Here is a 20,654-nt window from a genome sequence, read left to right as displayed (position 1 = left end):
TCTGGATAGAGCTCAAAAGCTAATTTCCCACAGATAGTCCACTTCTATAGAATTATTAGAAGTTTGTGTGCCAAATAAATATTTTTGAATCTTGTATCTTTAATGAATTTGGCTACAAGTTAATGTAATTTTTACACCGAATGTGTTCAATTCATTATTTGGAAACAGATTTCATTTCTTTGGCAAAATTTCATTATTCTTTCAGGGAAGTAACAAAGAGGTACATCACTTTAAAAGAAACTGCTGGGTACAAAGACCAGCATTTACCTTTTGTTAGCAGTATTTTTTTACTCAGTTTTATTGCTGTGGACCTGCTGGTGATTCTCTGTATAAGAAACCCAACTTTCTGAGTATGGAAATCCTTTCAGGTTGTTTCAGAGCGTGTGCTCTTTCTCATGATTTTTCATGTTTCAAAGATAGCCTAGGGTAGCAGATACAGGAAGCAGACATGTCCTTATTCCTACAATTCTTGGCCGTACATTAGAATAACCCCAGAATTTATGTCTCTGTGAAAATAACCTCAGGTCCATTAAACACCATTTTCCTGCTATACAGAAAAGCTCCTGGGGAAAAGAATCTTAAAAATAAATGAGTGGATAGACTAATACACCATAGGGGCTAATTTGTGGCACTGAGTAAGCAATTCTAACACAAGGCCACTAATTTGTTGGGCTTCCCTTGTCATATACTGTATTTAATTGTGGCAAGAACTAATCAACAGATAAATAATTGCTTCTTCAAGCCAGGACTAATATAGCACCTTTACAATTAAATACAATTATTACTATTATAAACTACAATTTTCAGCATAATGTTCTAGACTTTAACCACAATTTTCTTGCTGGGCTTTTAAGAACCACAATATAGAATTCAGAAAGTGCACCTTTCTCAGTCTAGGTGTTATCTGGAGTGTTACTTTGTTAAAAAAATCCCACAATCAACCAAACAAAATTCATGCATGGAAATTATATTTAAAAATAAATAAATATCTAAAATATTTAATTATATAATATTGGGAAATTCAACTTCTAAGACTAATAAACAGAGTGTTAAGACATCCCTTGTTCTGCAGAAATGTTCTGAAAAAACAGAAGAGAAGAGATGAAAAACAATTGTGTATGAGATGAAAACTAATGATGCTCAGCTCTATCCTTCTTTGGCTCTAGATATACTGCTACTGCATTCCTCCAAGAAAACTGTGGGATTTGGTAATCACTAAGCAGCTGTGAGCTCAGAAGTGACTGCCACCTAGATCACTTGTCCTAACCAAGAAGCTTAATGTGTGTATACAATGTTTGTACCAACCCACGTGTAATGTAAGGCTCAATGTGCTGGAGATGCTTTGTACAGAAAGGTAGAGCTTGGACCCTGAGGAAAGGAGATGTGTTTTCCTCCTGAATGAAGTTAGCATTGCAAGCTGAGCACAGGGGACAGCACCTGACCTGCCAAGGTGTGGGTGAGAGGGTAAGTGGGAAGCAGAAGGTAGATGGGAAGCAGTGATTTCACAACTCCATCCTTTCCTGCTGGGGCTAAGGCGTGTGTGTGTGGATAGAAAGGCTCAGAAGGAAGCTAAGGACATCTGCTTTTCACCAGGATCACATCCAAAAAACATCACCTTCCAGAGAACAGCATTTAGCAGCTGGATAAAGAGCAGCTGGCTGGAGTTTATTCTGGTGAAAACAGATCCATGCTAGGAGGAAGTACATCCTCTAAATTCATCTGCATACCTCTGATGTCCTGTGAGGCTTTCACAACACAATCTCTTGTTTTAGCTGATCCATTCCTAAACAACTCCATTAGTTTCACTTAAATGTTTTAAGCTATGATTATCTCACTAATACATAAAATCAGGGTACAGTAATTGCTACATTAATAAACAATTAATAAACAAGTTTTCAGAACTAAAAAGGTATTTAGAAGAAGGACACAGGTATAGCCAACATGGACATTAACAGTACAAGCTGGAGCCTGTGAACACAACAGCAAATTCAAGGACTGCTCCCTTTGATCAATCCCTGTATATCTGGTATTGGCACCAGGGACAGGAACCACAATGCCAAAATCCATGTATCTTAGAATAGGGCTTCATTCATCTCCTGTCCTGATGGATTTGACAGGGAGGAGCAAACTTGAGGATATCTGTCAAAGAAAGCTGTAGAGTCATAAGTATGCTTAGTGGTGTGTAAGGGATAGCAGCAATCCTAGGGTATATCCTACCAAATGAAAGGGGACCTCTAGAGGCACCTAGAAATAACTTCATAATTGAATATACTTCTTCTGAAAGCTGCTGACAAGGTTCACACACAATTTTATTTCAATTAATGACATAGAAATTTTTAATTACTTTTTTTGTTAACATGGAAATAATCCCCAGTTGATATTCACCTTGAGGTGAACTGTAGAAATTATTTATACTTTTGTATATACTGCTCTTCTCTGGACTACAGGGAGATTTTATTTAGAGTTGCATGTTCAACTCTGGGTTATTCATGCAATCACAGAGCCAACCTTCACATCTCCTTAACCTGGTGGATTTCGCACCACATTTTTCTGAGAATGTTTCACACATATTTCAGTAAAATGGCAAAATTACCTCCTGTCTAATTTTCCTTCTGTTGATTATTTTATCTTCCAAACCATATGTTTTTCTCATTTTGCTTTGTTTGTGATTGAATATAAAATTAAGATAGTTACATAATTTTTATGCCAGGTAGCAGTAAGTCATCTCAATTCGGCAATCATTTGGTTTGTCAGTGCAAATAGTCTATTCCTATGAGCCTTAATTAAATATGAAAAGATGGAAATTTGCTCTCATTGAAGAAAAATGAAGTTGATATCCCAAGGTACTGGAAGTGTTCAGACTACAAGTAGTAGAAATACAACTGGAATGTCAACTAATGTCTGTGTGATAATAAAAACAGTGTTTGACTTGATAGCTAACCAAGCCCCCACGTGCTTTTCCATTCCACAGCACCCTGAAAAAGCACTTCTTGTGTCATTAGCTGCACAGCTATGGCTTCCCACAGCAGCACACGTTGCAGAGGTAACAGTGATTTGCCATCTCAGCACACCAAAAGCAGATGGGGCAGGCTGACACAGGCAATGCCTGGCTGTGAGCACACGGTTCACTCTAATGAGTCCCCTTTAATTTTTGAGATATTCACACCCAGTTACAGTGACTCACTCCATCAAGTACATATTAGTATGGTAAATTAACTTTCTGCAGGACTGATGAGTTTCCTGGGAGGAGAGTGGGAGGAGAAGGTGAGGCATGGAGTCAGAGATGGCATAGAGAGGCGAAGGGATGCAGTTCTGAGCACCAAATCCCTGTCCATAACTTATGAAATAATAATGCTGTTTTTTCAGCTCCAGGCCTTGTGCACAACATATTGAAAGGACACTTTGATACTAGAGGAAAGCACTTCAACGTTTAAAAAAAAAAACCAAACAACTTTAAATCACAGTAATTCATTCCAATGCTGAAATGAAGTGCCCTGGTGTAATGCTTCCTTCAGGAACCCTGTAAAATGAAACAGCTTTATATATATATATATATATATATATATATATATGTATATATATATATATATATAAATAACAAATACCAATGTTTATAGTTCAAGAAATGTGAAGAAATGTGACAAGAAGTCATCCCTGGAAAGACCCTAGTTCTTTGTCTCAAGTTACACAAACACGTGATACTAGCCTTCAGAAAAAGGGTAGTATCATCCTAAAAGGATGATTTGTATTTCAAAATCCAGACCTAAAATACAGGTTTCCACTATGACATGGTCACACTTTAACTAAAGGCACCAGTGTAGATCTAAACTAGATATTTGATTAACATCTGGCCAGAAGTGCCATACTGCTACGTGCATGTACAGCTCCAGGAAAGCATTGCCAAGCCATTCTATAGGAAAAAAGAACAAACCCTCATTCCAAAGAAATTAAGTAAAGGACGTTTATATTTTGACCTCTGAAATAATTTCAGCCCTGACTTTGCTAAAGACATCAAGCAGATGGTTTAACATTTTCGTATTTCAACTGTTCATACATAATATGGAGACTTCATGTGCTTCATTCACAACAATTTTATTTGATTGCAAGAGAAGGGAAGATCTCTGACAGAAGTAGTCAATATTACCTCTCTCTGTCTCCTGCACATGCTCAAGGATTTTCACTGGTGTTTTGAATACTCTTCCTTGTGATGAGAAGGAAAGCAGTGAGGAGGGATGAAGGAAGGTAGGAAGCAGAAGTTTCAGGATGACAAGTCTGAAACACTTAACTTTTGCAACAGGTTATGTAAAGGTTGTGAGACACTGATCAGTCTTGATAGCTGCTGGTAGGACTATGTAACAGGGGTAATAAGCATTGCTACAGCAAATACTAGATCTAAACATGATAACAGCTATGGGATGTGGTGCTGACAGTTCACTATTTTTTTTTCTTTGATCTCTTCTGTTCTTTGTGTTAGCAATGGCTCTCTCCATCCAAGCTGCAGCACTCCTTTATTACCCTTCAGATAACCTTATTAATGAATTCAGTATTTTGCTTCAGAAATAATCACAGTATCCCAAATTCATTGTTTTGATTTCTCAGAGGAATAAAACATAGATCAAAGGTGAGCTGCAGAGGAAGAAGGTCTCTTATAAAAATGCATGACAGTTTTGAGAACTGGTGAACTTCCCTCAAAATAAAAGATGAAGTGAAAGTAATTTGCATGTTATTGTTGGAAAATTTACCCAGCTTGCATTCTTTTATCAGACCACGGTGGAAACTGGGGCATGCATGTAAATGGTGATATTTTTAAGCATTCCAGGCTGGATCATCTTGTCCTGTCTGGATTTACTCTCTTCAATGCATTGGAAGTCAGTTTTAATGCCTCCAAGAACCACATATAGCCACAGAATTACAGATACATTTAATACTTGGTAATAATCAGAGGTTTGGACTAAATCTTTGCATTCCCACACATGTGCTGACTCTGCAAGCCCTGCCTTTGGACAGTTGGACTGCTTTTCGGATTCATGTGTCCATGATTCCTGCCTCTTCCAGACAGACTGTCAGCATATGCTACTGATTTGCTCAAGCATTAGGAAGACTCATTCCACTAGCCTGGATACTCCACAAGTTACTATTTAGAGCAATTAAGATTTAGATGTTTAGATTTCATCTCTTAAAATTGTCTGACTTCCTCATTTCCCAGATTTAGAGTCTCCAGAGGAGATTGTCTAGAGGATATGGGCCATTATATGCTTTGCAACAAAAAAAAAGAAAACAAAAAGAAGAAAAAAAAGGAAAAGAAAAAGAAAAAAAAGTATTTTAGCCTTTAAATTAGCCACTAGCCATAATACTGCAAGGAGAAAAGGATTTGTCCTTTGCCTTTCAAACCTTTTCACCAGCTTTAGGACTCATACTTTCACCCTTTCCCCCAGATAGTTTTTAAACCATTGCTGCCTTTAAATGAGAGCTCCCAGTGTGCACATTTTCACACACGATGAGAGGAGCTCTCTGGACTCTAGATCCAACTTGCAGGACTGGACACTAATGGTTAATGGAGTTTGCACCAGACTTCACAGCACTTGGGGCTCACAAAGATAAACAATTTCAGGAGCTCAGTACAGTCCTAAGCGCTTAAGTAAGGATCAGGAATGAAAATTCCCATTAGCTTCACTGAGATTAGTGTTTCAATCTAAACTGACTCCATTCCACATTGTTAAAGGCTCTTAGCGTCCAGTGTTGTGATTTACAGCCATATTTTCAGAACTGTTTGCTACCCAGCATGCTGGTCCTCTTCTGGAAATTACTGTTTTCAATTTGCTTTGCAGCTTAAAGGAGAATCCTTTTATTTACTGTATTTTGTTTTTCAATATGGTTGCTGATATTTAAAGCTCTGTTTACTAAAGACAGATTTTAAAATCTGTTCTGTAAAATTATATTAAGTCCAGACATTATTTTTCCTGGGATAAGCACAGAGACAGAAAAGCAGCAGAAAGGCATGTTACCAGTATCCTCCCCTTCCCTGAATTGCTCAAAGTCAGCTTCAAAGTTAACACTGCCTTTGGGGTTTGCTTGAATTCGGTTTTATAAGTAAGAAGCATTCTGGCCCTTTGTTTTAAAATTCATGGAGCACAGTCCCAGCTTCTGTTTGAAATATATAACAAGCCTTTTATGTGGTTTAGGAGTAGACCTGCATTTTGGCACAGCACCTGCCTATTCATGTCTATAAGGAGAAGAAAAAGAATAATGGCAAAAGCAGTTTTGTATGGAAAACATCCAAGCAAAATGACCATGTCTCTTTTTTTAGCCAAGTCGTGTTTGAAAAGCAATTGCAATCACTTTTGGTTTTAAAGTTATCACAACCCAGTTTTAATACAGCTTTGGAGCACCAAGCACATTGCTCATCCTGGAAAGCACTCCCCAGTGATAGTGCTGGGCCACAAGCACAGTTGCTTTTCAGCACGCTGCCATTTAGATTCTGCTGTAATAATTTTCTTTTCATAGCAACCTCACTGAATCTCTGGTGAAAAAGAGAATTTCTTTCTAATGATTTACAGTAATTGTCTCAGATGTGCAGATTAGTGTTAAGTGCTTAAGGAATGCATTAAGAAACTACCTCATCAACTGTTTTATAACCCCCCACAAGCAAAACTTCTACTGAGGCCAATAATGTTACTGTCATTCCTTTCCAGACTCTATCTGCCTGTCTAGATATGCACTGCTCCTTATAGAGCCATATTCTGATGTCCCCAAACCAGTGTTACTTGTTGCTTTATTTGTTTGTATCCCAAATTTTAAAAATAACAGTATTATTTTATTATTCCATATCAGTTTGGAATTTTCAATAAAACAGCAGTAATATTAACAGGTTTAAAGATTTTCTGAGTCATCTTTACAAAAAAATACATATGATGTTCTCTGTGTTGCAGTTAATTTTAGGTGAGTCTTGTAAGCAAATATCCTGTCATATTGTCCAGGACTATTGCTGCCACACCAGATGTGATCTTCTAGAAGGTACCAACAAGGCTAAAGTCATGGTGTGGGTAGATAAATCAGTATGTTTTATAATCTACTTTATTTCAAGACATGCTGCAGTTCTACAGCAATGCAGGATTGGTATCATAATCTAAACAGATCAATTATATTTAGCATAATATACTTCACATTGGTATAATACACCTTAAAAGTATTCCTGTTACAGGGACAGCTTAAGTGGCCAAAGCACATCATAAAACCAGCACAGCTCTACCAGCTAAGAGATGATCTCAGGAAACATCAGTTTCTGCCAGTACAACTGCATCTATGTTTGGGACATCTGTAAACACAGCTGTGCCATTCTGGAATTCTACTTTTTTACAGCCACTGAAAGCCTGAAATCCAGCCCTAACCTCATATTTTGAGGAGAGTTGTGCCATCTTTAGAAAGATGCTAGTCTGTCTTTAAAGAGGCTGCAAATACACCCACTTAAATTTCAATACATTTTTGACGTTCTTTTGTTCTACACATATTAAAATGAAGGACTAGAAATCAATTTCCTTTGAGGCTGCAAATGTGAGATAGAACCAAAAAATACGGCAAACCATTTGATTCTAATTAATGAAGTAGCATTCTCTTTTCATTTTTCCCCCCTTAATTTAAAGTTATCTATAAAACTCCAAAACACACCCAAGTAATATAGGTGCAATAAATTCACAAAGTAAGTTACTTTATTTCATGTCAGCATTATATCATGATCATTCCTAACTCTACTCTTCCAGTTAAAGTACCATTGGTGCTTGTTTCTATTAAAACAGAGATATGCTTCTCATGTTCAGTGACCCAGTTCCAAGAAGTATCACAATATAGAAGCCGATTTTCCACTTAATAAACATGCATAATTCCTGTGAACATTAGCAGTGATTATGCACACTTACACACTCTAGGGCATATTCTTCTATGAATTCAAAAGATCAGAAGGAAAATGTATTTGGCCCTCTAGACTGCAAGAAACCCTAAAGAATGATAGGAACAGTCAAGAGTTTTTTATTGGTATCTTTTATTGTAATGACAGTTTTGTATATTAATTTCTTAGCCCTCTGCCTCCAATGCTAATGAAGTTTTATGCAAGATAAAAGAATTGAGGACTTTTTAGGAGAGAAAAAGGAAAATTAAGAAAGCCAGTAAGGATTAAGCTTAACAGTTAGGTTATTCTCTTTGAAGAAGGAAATTCTAGGTTCCAGTGTGTCTGGTGCTATTTCCTACAGAAAAAGAGGTTAATTGGGATATTGCCAGCAGCCCAGAAGGTCATATCTCATCACAGGTAGATAAATGAGAGGGCAAGCAGTGCACATTCAAACAAAGACAGGATAATTCACAGAATGGGCAAAGTTGGAAGACACCACAGTAGATCATCAGGTCCAACCTCTCTGCTCAAGCAGGGTCACCCCAGAGCACACAGCACAGAGCTGCATCCAGAGGGTTCTGGAATATCTCTAGTGAGAAATATCTCTCTATTCTGGAATGTCTCCCCAGCCTCTCTGGACAATCTGTTCCAGTGTGTGGTCACTGCACAGTAAGGAATTTCTTCCTCACATTCAGGTGAAGCTTTCTGTGCTTCATTTTCTGCCTCTTGTCCTATTGCTGGGTACCATGGATCAGAGCCTGGTCCATCCTCTTGGCACCTTCCCCTCAGATACTCAGACACTGATGAGATCCCCTCTCAGTTATTTCGTCTCAAAGCCAAACAGGCCCAGCTCCTTCATCTTTTCTTTATAACAGAGATGCTCCAATCCCTTCATCATCTTTGTCAGTCTCTACTGGACCTGCTTCAGCAGCTCCACCTCTCTCTTGTCCTGAGGAGTCCAGATGCATCTCCCCAGGGCTGAGCAGAGGGGCAGGATGACCTCCCTTGTCCTGCTGGCAATGCTCTTCCTCTAATTGATTCAGTTTTCTACAGCTTAAGGAGTACATAAACCACTGTGATGACATTATTTTTGTCAATTATGAGAGAAAGCAAAAATACTCCAGTCAGTTGATTTTGCTTTTCCTGCTGTTCTAGATAGTTCTCTGCAGTAGGAGGATGCAATTCCCATGCCCTGGAGAAACTTAGCATTTAGCACCAGGTCCTGAGCAATGCCTTGTGGTTTTGCACATTTCTTTACATAACATTGGCTTGAATTTTAGCTTCCTCAGAATTCTATCCACAGATTTCTCTCCCCACCCTGCTCTGTGCAGATTGTCAGGACAGTTAACTCAGTGTTTCAGTATTTAGGACTCTTTGTGGCTCTGGGCTTGTAGTTTATGACCAGCTCTTCAGTAAACTATTTTAAAAACTGCAGAAGCATTCACTTCATTCAGAGCCATGGAGGGAAATATGAGCCCTAAAAGTTTGCCACAGATTTTGTATCCCAAGAAGAATCTATCTACCCAAAAATTGACCAGTATTTTAAATGGAACTATTATATTGCAGAAAACGTTAAATAAGCAACAGTATAATGCATATTTCTGCCTATTAGCTGCTTATTTAAAAGAGGCATTCTTGACTAATTATTTTTATAGACACTTCCACTAAAAGTGCTGCAAATAATTTTCTGTAGAGTCCATTGGTGTAACTGCTATTTATTTTAAGCACTGGATGATTTGTATTCATAATGGAAACTTCAATAGCAAATGTTTCCAAGCCAAACTGGAGTAATTCCCCCTTTAGTCAATACAGCCTTCATCTACATCAGTAAACAGCGCAGTACAATTGATGCAAATATGTAGAGTTGGAAGGGTTCATGTGGAGGACCTGATACCCTTATCACACATGTTCTGGAGGTTCCCAGCCCAAGCTTATCAGCAGGAATTAGATACAGTAACACAGCAGGTGTCATCCCAGGACACATCTAGTTATGTTTCATTTAAAAAAAAAACAAAACCAAAACAGTTTCTATGCCCACTCTGTAATTCTGATGGAAGGGCAAATAACCAGGAAATTCACCTCAAAATATGGCTAATACCAAATTTTTGTCTGTTTAAGCTGAGGATATTTTCCACTGTGTGTGAGTTAAAAAAAGGGAGCTTCCTTTGTATCTAAGTTAGATGACCAACACCTTTTTGTCAACACACATGAAAATGCACCCCACAGCTCTCACAAACAAAGAAACAATCTCATCTTAGGTCCACATGAATTGGAAATGGAGGAAAGTCCTGTATTTCTTTTCAAAATATATTGATCTATGGAAATCTCCCTCAATAATATAAGATAAATTTCATCCCTCCCAACTATAAGTTTATGCAGAGGAATTATGAATCAATAGATGCTTTATGCATTTTCGCCCTGAATACTCTTTAAGTGAACTGAGATATTATAAATGTAATCATAATGATTCAGGTCTCCTGCTAGTGGCTCCTCCTGGAAAGATCAAATTTCACATCTGGGGATTTATCTGCAGGCAGAAGCTGGGGTGGACAGAATGACTTACACAGGAGAAGTTTCCACCATGGCCAATATTCAGACTATGAGTTCCTCAGAGACATTATTTTACAAGAATTTCTGCGACACAGAGAGAAGTAAAACTCTGGATTTACTACAGCTAATTACATTTCTCCTCACAAAATTAGTATTTTGCCCTGTATAGACATTAAATATAGGATGACAATAAACTGGACTAAATATATGGTAGTTCCATTACAGAGCAAAAATCAAACCCCACAACTACCAAAGCAGGGCAGAGAATCATATTTGATGTCCGTGTCTAAAGAGACATGAGGCCATAAAACTGAAAGCTGGATATTGCAGTTTAGTAAGATTACAAAGCTGTCCTCAAATTTCAGGAGCAAAATACTGCTTGTGCTCTTCATGGTTTATTTATTTTTTTTGCACTGCCATCTCTGCAAACATGATCTTGAATTTACTCTCTGATGTGTCTTCATGAGTCGAGTATCTTGTGAAATATCTATGAATGCTTCAAACACCTGTTTGAAGGAAAGAAGTCCTGGGGGTTCTGAGCTATTTTCAGCTTTTTTTTCTCACATATACAAAATTAAAAAAAAAAAAAAACAAAAAACCACAAAACCACCCCACCAAAAAAACCTGCCAAAAGAAAAATTAAAAAAACCAACCACAAACCCCCAACAACATAAAAAATCAAAACCAACCAAACAAACAAAAACAAATAAAAAATCATCAAAACCAAACCAAAAAGTTCCAAAAAACACCTTTACTGTGATTTTCAAAAAAGAAACAATGATTTCTGAAGAGTTGACATACTTCATTAAGAATTTTGTAAAGACTGTTTACTTTTGCCAGAAACGTGTGTGAGAAATGACTGGATGTCTGCTCTTGCTGGACATGCAGCAAGTACTATTTAAAATGGAACTTATAAATTACCAGTCAATAACAAGCACAACACCTGAGGCTGTACAAACTTTTTCATCTGAAAATATAATTCATTACAAACTTATTTGTTTCTTAAGAAAAAGATTGTGAGGCAACATCTTCTTCAGCCTAAATACTAAAATATGGAGACAGAAGCTTATTTGTGTACAGTAATTTCACGATTATAAGCCGCACTGAGTATAAGCCGCACTTCTGGGTTTCCGCAACTTTTTGGTTTTTTGTCCGTACATAAGCCGCACCTGATTATAAGCCGCATGTTACAATACAGAGTGTGATAAAAGGTATCTGTTCTATCACCATCTGTTAAGGGTGGGGGTAGTGATCCTTATCTCTGTGTGAGATATTCTGCTAATGGGCCATCCATTGAAACCAGGCAGGGCATTGTTCTTTATCTTTTCACAACCCATCCTTCCTCCAGTCAGTCATTTTCTGCTAATGGCCATTGAGTCCCACTGTGGGACTGATAAAATTACTGCATCCCACTGGAAGTTGCTCCAGCCAGGGGGAAGAGCCCAACATTTCTTACCAAGATAAAAACAGAGGTTTTGGGACACTAAGGGAGCCCCTTTCTCCACTGGACTCCAGAAGAAAACCGGATTTCTCCACATCACCACTGGACCTCCAGAGGGAAACTGCACCTTCTACAGGAGCACTGCTTCAACTGAGCCACATCTGTCACTGCAGGAGGATGCAGCCACCATGGAATGGGACTGCTGCCAACACCCTGCCTGACAGGGTGTCAGGTTGTACTCTGACTGTGTCAGGGTTTGGGGTTTGTTTCTTTGTAGTACTGTATTTCTATTTTAATTTCCCTAGAAAAGAACTGTTATTCCTAATTTCCATTTTTGCCTGAAAGCCCCTTGATTTCCAAATTATAATAATTTGGAGAGAGGGGGTTTACATTCTCCATTTCAATGAGAAGTTCCTGCCTTTCTCTGCAGACACCTGTCCTCCAAACTAAAACAGCAACTTTTTGTTCTTTGTCCATATATAAGCCGCACCTGATTATAAGCCACACTTTGGGTTCGGACCAAAATTTTAGTCAAAATGTTGCGGCTTATAATCGTGAAATTACTGTAAGTTGAATTAGAAGCTTTTTGCTAGAACCATTCATTAGAAAAAAAAAGGGTCTAGGTAATACTTTGCAGAGTGATCTGGTTCAATGCTGAAGAAATTTAGGAAAGAACTGTAGCATGCATTTGAGGGAAACAACAGTCCCATTTGTTTGCAAAAAATGCCACTGTTCTCGATATTAAATACATTTGAAAGGTTGCTTTATTTTTATTCAGCCTCACATTGTATTTACAAGCTGTTCTGATCCTACAGTTCATCACTGCCATTCAATATTTCTCCTAATTAACATTACTTTGAAGTCTCTGACCTTTAGGCCAACACTCAATTCTGAATTAAAATATAATTATCTTTGCCACATGAATACACTTTTTATGCTACCCCCATGTTCTTCTTGTTACAGAATAAATACATAGTAAGGGAAAATCTGCATTGAACATGACAAAGTAATGAAAAATAAGACGAAAATGAAAAGATCAGCCTGCTTTCCCTTCTCAATAAAATGAGAAAAAAGTGACGGCAGGGGAAAAATGAAAGCAATACCTAAAACTTATGGAAGAAATCCTTTGCGCAGAGTGCACACTTTATCTGCAGGTAATACTGTCATGAACCTTCACCACTTTTATATAAGTATGTCCAGCAATCATATGGTTTATATTGAACAAGGCTATGGCCATCCTCTGAAGGTGAACAACGTCCATGAATTTCAGAGCACAGAGAATGCATTATATTTCCTGTGAATAAATCACAGCTTTTTTTCTAAACTTTTGCTTCTGGTCACTATAGTTGCATGAATCACTGCTGTGATGAGGGTAACACTTCCCACTCATTGCCTCATCTTCCCCACTGCCTCTCAGTCTGAATGACCAGCAGCACTGCACCATATGTTTGCTTTACATTACTTCATAACTTTTTCTACAGTCAAATAACTTACTTTCAAGTTAACAAATAACTTAGTAAATAACTTACTTTCACATAGAGCTGCTGGAACTCCTCAAGGTTCAGTCTACCACTTGGACAGTCCTTTAGAAATCCTTTGTACCACTGTTTTAGCTCATGCTCATTGAACTCCGTGCTCTTCACCAGATCCTCCATCACCTCAGGGGCCAGCTTACTATTTTGTTTCCCCATTTTGCCTTAGGAAGAAATAAATGAATACAATTAGCCAAATGTGAACATTTTAAACTGGAATTAGCCACAAAACTTGGACAATTGTTTTGCATTCACTGCTTCTTTCAGTCAAATGCAACTTCACAGATTTGCTAGTGAACATGAACCTAAGTTATGCTTGATTATTGGAGGCTGAAAACAGTGAAAAAGGCAACATTCCTCTTTCATTTAGCAAGCTTAAGTTCTGGAGACAGACTACTCATCTGCCTTAAAATCAGGCAATTTACAGATTTTCTTTGCAGTAAGATTGAAAAAGATTACTTATTTTTTTCTTTAAATGCAACAAAAAATTTCACAGATTCAGGGATGTCCACAGAATTCTTCTTTATCTTTGTCTTGAAAATATCTTCTGATATGACAGCTGTGTTAGCAGCTACTCCTCACATGTCCAAGGCTGTGGACAGACAGGCTTGTAACATACAGTGCTAGGTATTCCACTGGGAGGAAGCAATCCAAGAGTCCACAAACTTGGTCTCAAAAAATGATGACACCAAACTGGAAGAATAAATTAAATTCTTATACATTTTTACATATGCATGTATGCTTACACATATGTATAAATAGATACACATTTATGTATTTAATGCATAATTAATAAACATTATATGGTTTGCATTTCATCAGTTTACATTTCATCACCATTAACTCTGAAGATATTCACTGCATTTCCTATATACATTTTGTATACACTGAAAATATTAAATATAAAACAGAAATATCAAATTTGTGTGTGTGTGTGTAGATAAATACAGTAATTTCAGTACTACTGGCCCTTTGAGATACTTTCAGGTTCTTCCAAATTTTACCAAAAATGCCCTTTGCAAGGACTTCAGAGAAAACCTCATCTTTAACTTTTCCCATTTTGCTACAGTTTTTTTCATGACAGATGTCTTTCAGTTACTTTTTAATCAGATGACAGACAGCACTTAACTTGTCCTGTAGAGAACTGCAGAGTGATGAATAATTTCTTTCCAGAGCCCAGCTTTGCATTTCCATTTTTATCTCCAGTACAGCATCTGTGTCTAATGACTGCACCACACTGAATGCATTGATTTCTAGCCCATATTCCTGATTTTAATCTGTTTTGGCATCTTTTGGCAACTTTCCCTATTCCAAAGCAGAAGTTTCTTTCTCCTCCAAAGGACATACATTGTCCTGTTCCAACAAATCAATATATTTATATAACTTTCTTTATGGGAACATTCCTTGAGTGGGTGAAAAATTAATAATTCCTTCTGGTCTCTGTGTGCGGTCAACACATCCCTGGTGCCACAGTGCCAGCAGCACCAGGTTTGTTCCTACAAGACCTCATGGCCCCTCTCCCTTTTGGCCATGGTCCTCCCTGCTCTAAACTTACTCTGTGCTCCGAATTTGAGGCTCTGCCAAGCTCCCGTTCACACATTTTGGTAAACTCAGCACAAATATATGGGAGTTCAATCTTCCAGTTAGTTACCACAGGTAAAACTGTACACACAGATGTGCATAAATCAGCTATTTTGACTAAATAATGTGTTTGCAATTTATGACATTTAGAGCAACTGCCCCAGCCTTATCTCTGAAGCCCTCATCTTCTCATGTATAACATTGACCCAGTTTGGCATATTCTGAATCTAAATCCCAAGGAGGCTGGGATGGAATAACCAATGTAGTTATTTCTCTAGCTCCAGCTCAGATAGCTTTTACAAGAAATAGTGACTTTAAAATTTTGTTTCATTCTTTATGGGGCATGTTTGCTTCTTCTTTTTATATTTTATTTACACTCTGTTATCTTTTGCAGTAATAAGGTGCTTTTCTTAGGACCCAGAAAACCCCTAAAGATACTCTACTAAAGTTATATCAACTATCCTAGGTTGATTCAAAAAGCATTTTTTTTCTCTTAATTTAGCCAGTTGTGCTTTTGCTTGACTCTTCACCTGAATTCATATCCCCATAAGTATTTTACTCAACAATATTTATGGATGAAAAAAAGCACCCTCAATGGGCAAAACTCAGGTGGTTTTGACTGACCACTTTTCTGTTATATGAGTTTTTTTATCCTTATCCATGTCAATTTTACAGCCCTGGGAACTGGCCCTACAGAGAGGTGGAACAGAACTCAAATCTCAGCCACACCTGCCAAAGTTGCCTCTGCTGTTTTCAGTGATGTGAACATAATCCACTCTAGAACATCTACAGAGCATGGAGTGGGTCTGCATGTGTGTAAGTGTAAGAACACATGAATAAAGACACACATATCCACACATAACCTATCCCCAGAGCCAGAGAAACAAGTCACCAGCTTTTTGCCTCTGTGATCCAGGTCCCCAGTTTTGGGTAGCTGCTTGTCTGCCACAGGTTGTCCAGTAAGTGCCAAACACCTTCCAGCCATTTCTGATGTACCTCACCACAGAATATCCTCTAGTAAAGGAAACCACAGCTGACATTTTGAGAAACACTCTCAGAAACTATTTTTTTCCACAGAACCAAACCAGTATTTGAGAAAGGTATAATTTGTGACTGCTGTGTTCTGTACTCTTATTTGCTGCTCCAGCACAGCATGGTGCATAGTCTGCTATGCTCTGTTGGGAGAGAGTGAGCAAACTGACCAAGCTGGTGACAATGCTTTCCTGGAATTAGAAGCACTCATTCTTTCTTCATGTTTAAAGCTCTTTTCTTACAGAATTGAATTACAATCTGCAAGAAAGCTCAAGAGTCTCATATAATTATCAAATATAAACTCAGACTTCTGTCTCTGGGAGATCCATCTTATTTGGGAATAAAACTCAAATACATAGATTATCTAGTTAATCATATCCTAACATCTTCTAGAGCTTCATTGAATCTCTTATTATTATTGAAAAAGTACAATCACCCATTAGCAATGAGTATGCTACTGCCAACACATTTAGTTTTCTAAAGTGAAAACCGTTTTTAATTAACTTACAATCACAGTTTCCCAAACATGTTTTTTCCTTGTGAATGTCTACAAATATGCCCTAGCAAAAGACAGGAGAGAACAGCTGCACAATCACTAATATTTCAAGAGGAGGAAAGCTCACTCTGTAAGTTTGTTTTCTTTTTTTTTTTTGGTACATGTTATCATTTTCAACTATAAATTTGCTTCTAAGCACCATATTTCCAACCATGCAATGTTTGGAAATATTCAGTTGTGTTTGCTGGCAAAAAAAACCCCATGAAAGATAAAAAAAAAAAGCTTAATGTGGGGAGAGATTCAGAGATTCATGATAAACATGGAACCAGGTACCTGGATGCCACACAGCATTGATACAATGCCAGCTCTGTTCCCAGTGAAATTATCCTGGCAGGAGAATTCTGATTAACACTAGCAAGGGCAACACAGTCCAAATTCGAGATCAAGAAAAACATTAAAACTCTACAGTTGCGCAACTCTACAGTTGTGCAACAAGTAGCAAGAGCAACAAAAGTTGAGTTTAAAAACATTATCACTTTTCTGAAACACTTGAAAAGGTCATCAGCCATCCAGAGAAAATTGCTTTTCAGAAATCCTTAGTAGTCTACTCCAGTGTTTCATTAAGTAACACTTCAATTGTTGCTTTTACAGGTCCATAGGAAAGTCAGATTTAAAAGATGGGATTTTCTTAAACAGCCAATCCCCAACCCAAAGCAGTCCAGGCTGTGCCAGCAGCAGGCAGGGGCAATATGAGGATGGATCTGCCTGCTCTTTGCTGTGCTGGACCTCAGGAGCCCACACCAGACAGCTCCTCCAGTTGTAAGAACTGGGATTGTTTGTCTGGTGCATTTCCTGCAATGCTGCCCTGTGTCCCACACATGCTCGTGTTGTTTCAAAAGCTGTCCACTCCATCATCACTCAAACCTCTTGGCCAAAGGCAAGGCTTTTTCCCTAGAATATTTCACAGCAAGTCCTGCACAGGTTTGTCAGGTCTGCCTCTCCGTTTGCTTTGTCAGCAGGAAGCTATCAGTGTGTGCACAGTTTCACAAAACAAAATTTGAAAAATAAAGAGAGAAATAAAAAGTTTAATTTGAAACATTACTTATGGAGACTTATGGACTCTTGTTTGCTGTTTAATGATCTCAAAAGACAGCCCCAAACTGCTGCTTACACAGCTCCATTCCCAGTCTTTTTTCCCTTCCTCTCATTCTCCTTCAGCCTCCCTGGCATGTGCTCAGTGTTCAAAGGGACTGAGAGCAAACAAATGGAACTCTGGCTGTTCCTAAGGAAGAACAGAGTGCTGCCAAAGATCTCCAATTTGTGCTGTAAAAGGACCCAAATTCCACTGAGAAGACAGCACCAACAATGTTCAACAATGTCCCTATAACCCAGCTCTGTGTTCTTTTGCTTACTTTCCTTAGACATAGTCACATAAACCCATTCTCCTTCCAAGTTGCATTAGGAAGAGTGCTGCCAGCAGTTTGAGGGAGGTGATTGTTCCCCTCTGCTCAGCACTGGTGAGACACCTCTCACCATTCCCCAGGTCACTGTGGCCAGTGCTGGGTTGCCTGTACCAGACAGACACTGGAGTCCAGCAAAGGGCAGCCAAGGTGATGAGCACTGGTTATACAAAGGAAGTCTGAGAGGGCTGGGGCTGTTCAGCCTGCAGGTCTCATCAGTGTGGGTCTAAACACCCAATGAAGGGAACAAAGAGAGCAGAGCCAGCCTCCTCTCAGAGGTGCCCGGTGAGACAAGAGGCAATGGGCACAAATTCAAATACAGGAATTTCTGTCTTGATGTGAGAGAACATTTCTTTACTGAGCAGATGATCCAACACTGAAACAGGTTACCCAGGAAGGTTGTGGAGTCTGTGTCCTTGAAGACATTTAAAACACAACTTGACAAAACTCAGCAATCATCTATAGCTGACCATGCTTGAGCAGGGGCTTGGACTTCAGCATCTTTGGAAGCCCCCTCCAATCTTGGTGATTCTGTCATACAGTGAAACACAGGGAAATGTGTTCCACACATAAATGGGGCAGCCACACCACCTATTTTTGATATCCACAGTAGCTGCCTAATTTAACTAAATTCCCACATGGGTAGTTGAGAGAAAATTGCTCCTCCAAGACAACCTTTGGAGAGTAGGTACTGGTGACTTAAGCCACCTCCCCCCGTCATTGATTCCAGGAGTGCAGAAAAATTCACCTCATAACCCTGGGTACAAGCACCAAAGTGAAGTAATTCTGCAGGAGCTGAGGTAGCTGGTAGTCAACCAATACCTCTGCAGCCTCGTGAGGCCTGTGCATTAAATGAATTCTCTTGTATGGTGCATGTTTTTCTTGCTCTTCCCTGGCTTTGGGAAGTGGGAATGAGTCGTGTGGACTATGCCAGAAGCAAATGACAACACTCACTTTGCCAGCTCAGCTGTGCTGGCAGGCACTCATTAGGCTGGAAGGAAAACTGTGCTTCATCCCCACCCTTCTGCCCACTCCCAGCCCACAGGCTCCCACAGGAACGTGCTGATTCCTGGGGACAGCATGTGAAATCCAGGCATTGAGCAAGCAAGAGTGGTGGGCGTCTTTGCAGTCTTTGACACAATGCAAATCTATAAATGGCAAATCAGTGTACAGACTCCAACATAATACATATATAGGGGGAACAAAACCCCAAACACATAATGCTGGGGAAAGCAGAGATCTATGTCTACAACAGCAGAATAATTTTCACATGATTTTTAAGCAGACTGTTTATCAAATTTCCAGCCTTGTGCTGATAACTGTAACTCCTAACAGCCCCCAGCATTGTTCCTTTCTCTTCAGGCTGTGCCAGATACTGCCTTTTCTCTACTAATGCCAGCATGAAGGATAGATAGAAAGGCTATCAGGCCACACAGATGCCTCATTCCTTCAAACACATTTATTATTTCACAGAAGAAGAAATTTGCAGCTAAAGTCTGTCTTTCACACACAAAACAAACAACGGCCTCATACCCAAAGCCCCACGGAAACAAGTATCTGAGGAACTAAATATTTGGAAAATAAGAGGAATTTTTCCATCCCCATGGAGAGAGACACTTTACTAGGGGCTGTAATGACATGACAAGGGACACTGGTTTTCTGCTGAAAGAAGGTAGATTTACCCTGGATATAAGAAGATATTTTACAGTAAGGGTGGTGAGGCACTGGAACAGGCTGTTCAGAGAAATTCTGGATGTCCCATCCCTGAAAGGGTTCAAAGCCAGGTTGGATGGGGCTATAGGTAACTTGTTCTAGGGAAGGTTCCTTACCCATGGCAGAGAGGCTGGAACTAGATGATTTCTGAGTTCCCTTCCATCCCAAATTGTTATACAATTATATTTTCCCTAAGCAATTAGTGAAACACCTCTTTGCATCGGTTGTTAACACAATTTCTAAGTCAGCTTGCATATAACAGGGATGATACCTTGCATAGGAGAATCACTCAGGAAAGCCCTTTTTTCTGCCAATACATGTAAAAGATGAAGATATTTTTAGAGGGGGTTCTGGCACTGTGGCATGATACCACCTCTTAAGATTCTGACCTAAGTCCCACACTGTGATTAAACCTTCTGAAAAGGGTCAGCTTAGAAGGGACTTCCTTCACTGTCTCTCCTATAAGCCAATCCTTCTCAGTGGCCTTTACTTCACGATATCGTGGCATCTGCAGCTCTCCAAACTCCCACAGGACAAGAACTGCATCACTCAGCTCAGTCCCATCTTCCTGCTCCTTTCTCAGAATCCCTGGATCCAAACACAGAGCAGCTCCACACCTGCACTTTGCCCACAAGAAAGAAGGGCTGCAACAACCTGTAGGAGTGGAAGATGAAAGCAATCCACCTCCAGGTGTTTGCTGTCAGGACAGAAAAGGCAGGCAAGGAGCAGCCTGCCAGACACTGGCAGAGGTGCCAGGGCAGAAGGTGCCCAAAACAGTGACATCCAAATGGGGCTGGGCAATGCCAAGCACGGTGGCCCTGCCATAGCTGACTCTGCTAAGAGGGGCTGAGCACTACACAGTCTTCAGAGGTCCCTGCCAACCTCCACAGTTCTAAGACTCAAGAACTGCAGACACCCTTTCAGTAGTTATTGTGGGAGAAAATTGGTTATCAGGTACAGGTAGACA

At 39.2% G+C, this 20,654-nt stretch overlaps 1 protein-coding gene across 2 annotated transcripts in view; it reads right to left on the bottom strand.

The window, feature by feature from the left end:
- The window catches only part of LOC116993458 (visinin-like protein 1), an 85,001-nt gene that overhangs the window by 32,059 nt on the left and 32,288 nt on the right, over window positions 1–20,654 (bottom strand). For both annotated transcript variants that reach the window (XM_033054035.2, XM_033054036.2), the window contains exon 2: window positions 13,403–13,569. In XM_033054035.2, the coding sequence (XP_032909926.1) occupies window positions 13,403–13,564 (162 nt within the window). In that variant the 5' untranslated portion in view covers window positions 13,565–13,569. The remainder of the gene's footprint in view (window positions 1–13,402; window positions 13,570–20,654) is intronic.

The sequence above is a fragment of the Catharus ustulatus genome, chromosome 3 (assembly GCF_009819885.2).
Source record: "Catharus ustulatus isolate bCatUst1 chromosome 3, bCatUst1.pri.v2, whole genome shotgun sequence".
Lineage (NCBI taxonomy): Eukaryota > Metazoa > Chordata > Aves > Passeriformes > Turdidae > Catharus > Catharus ustulatus.
The sequence above is the reverse complement of the archived record's forward strand: the minus strand, read 5'-3'. Positions and strand labels throughout refer to the sequence as shown.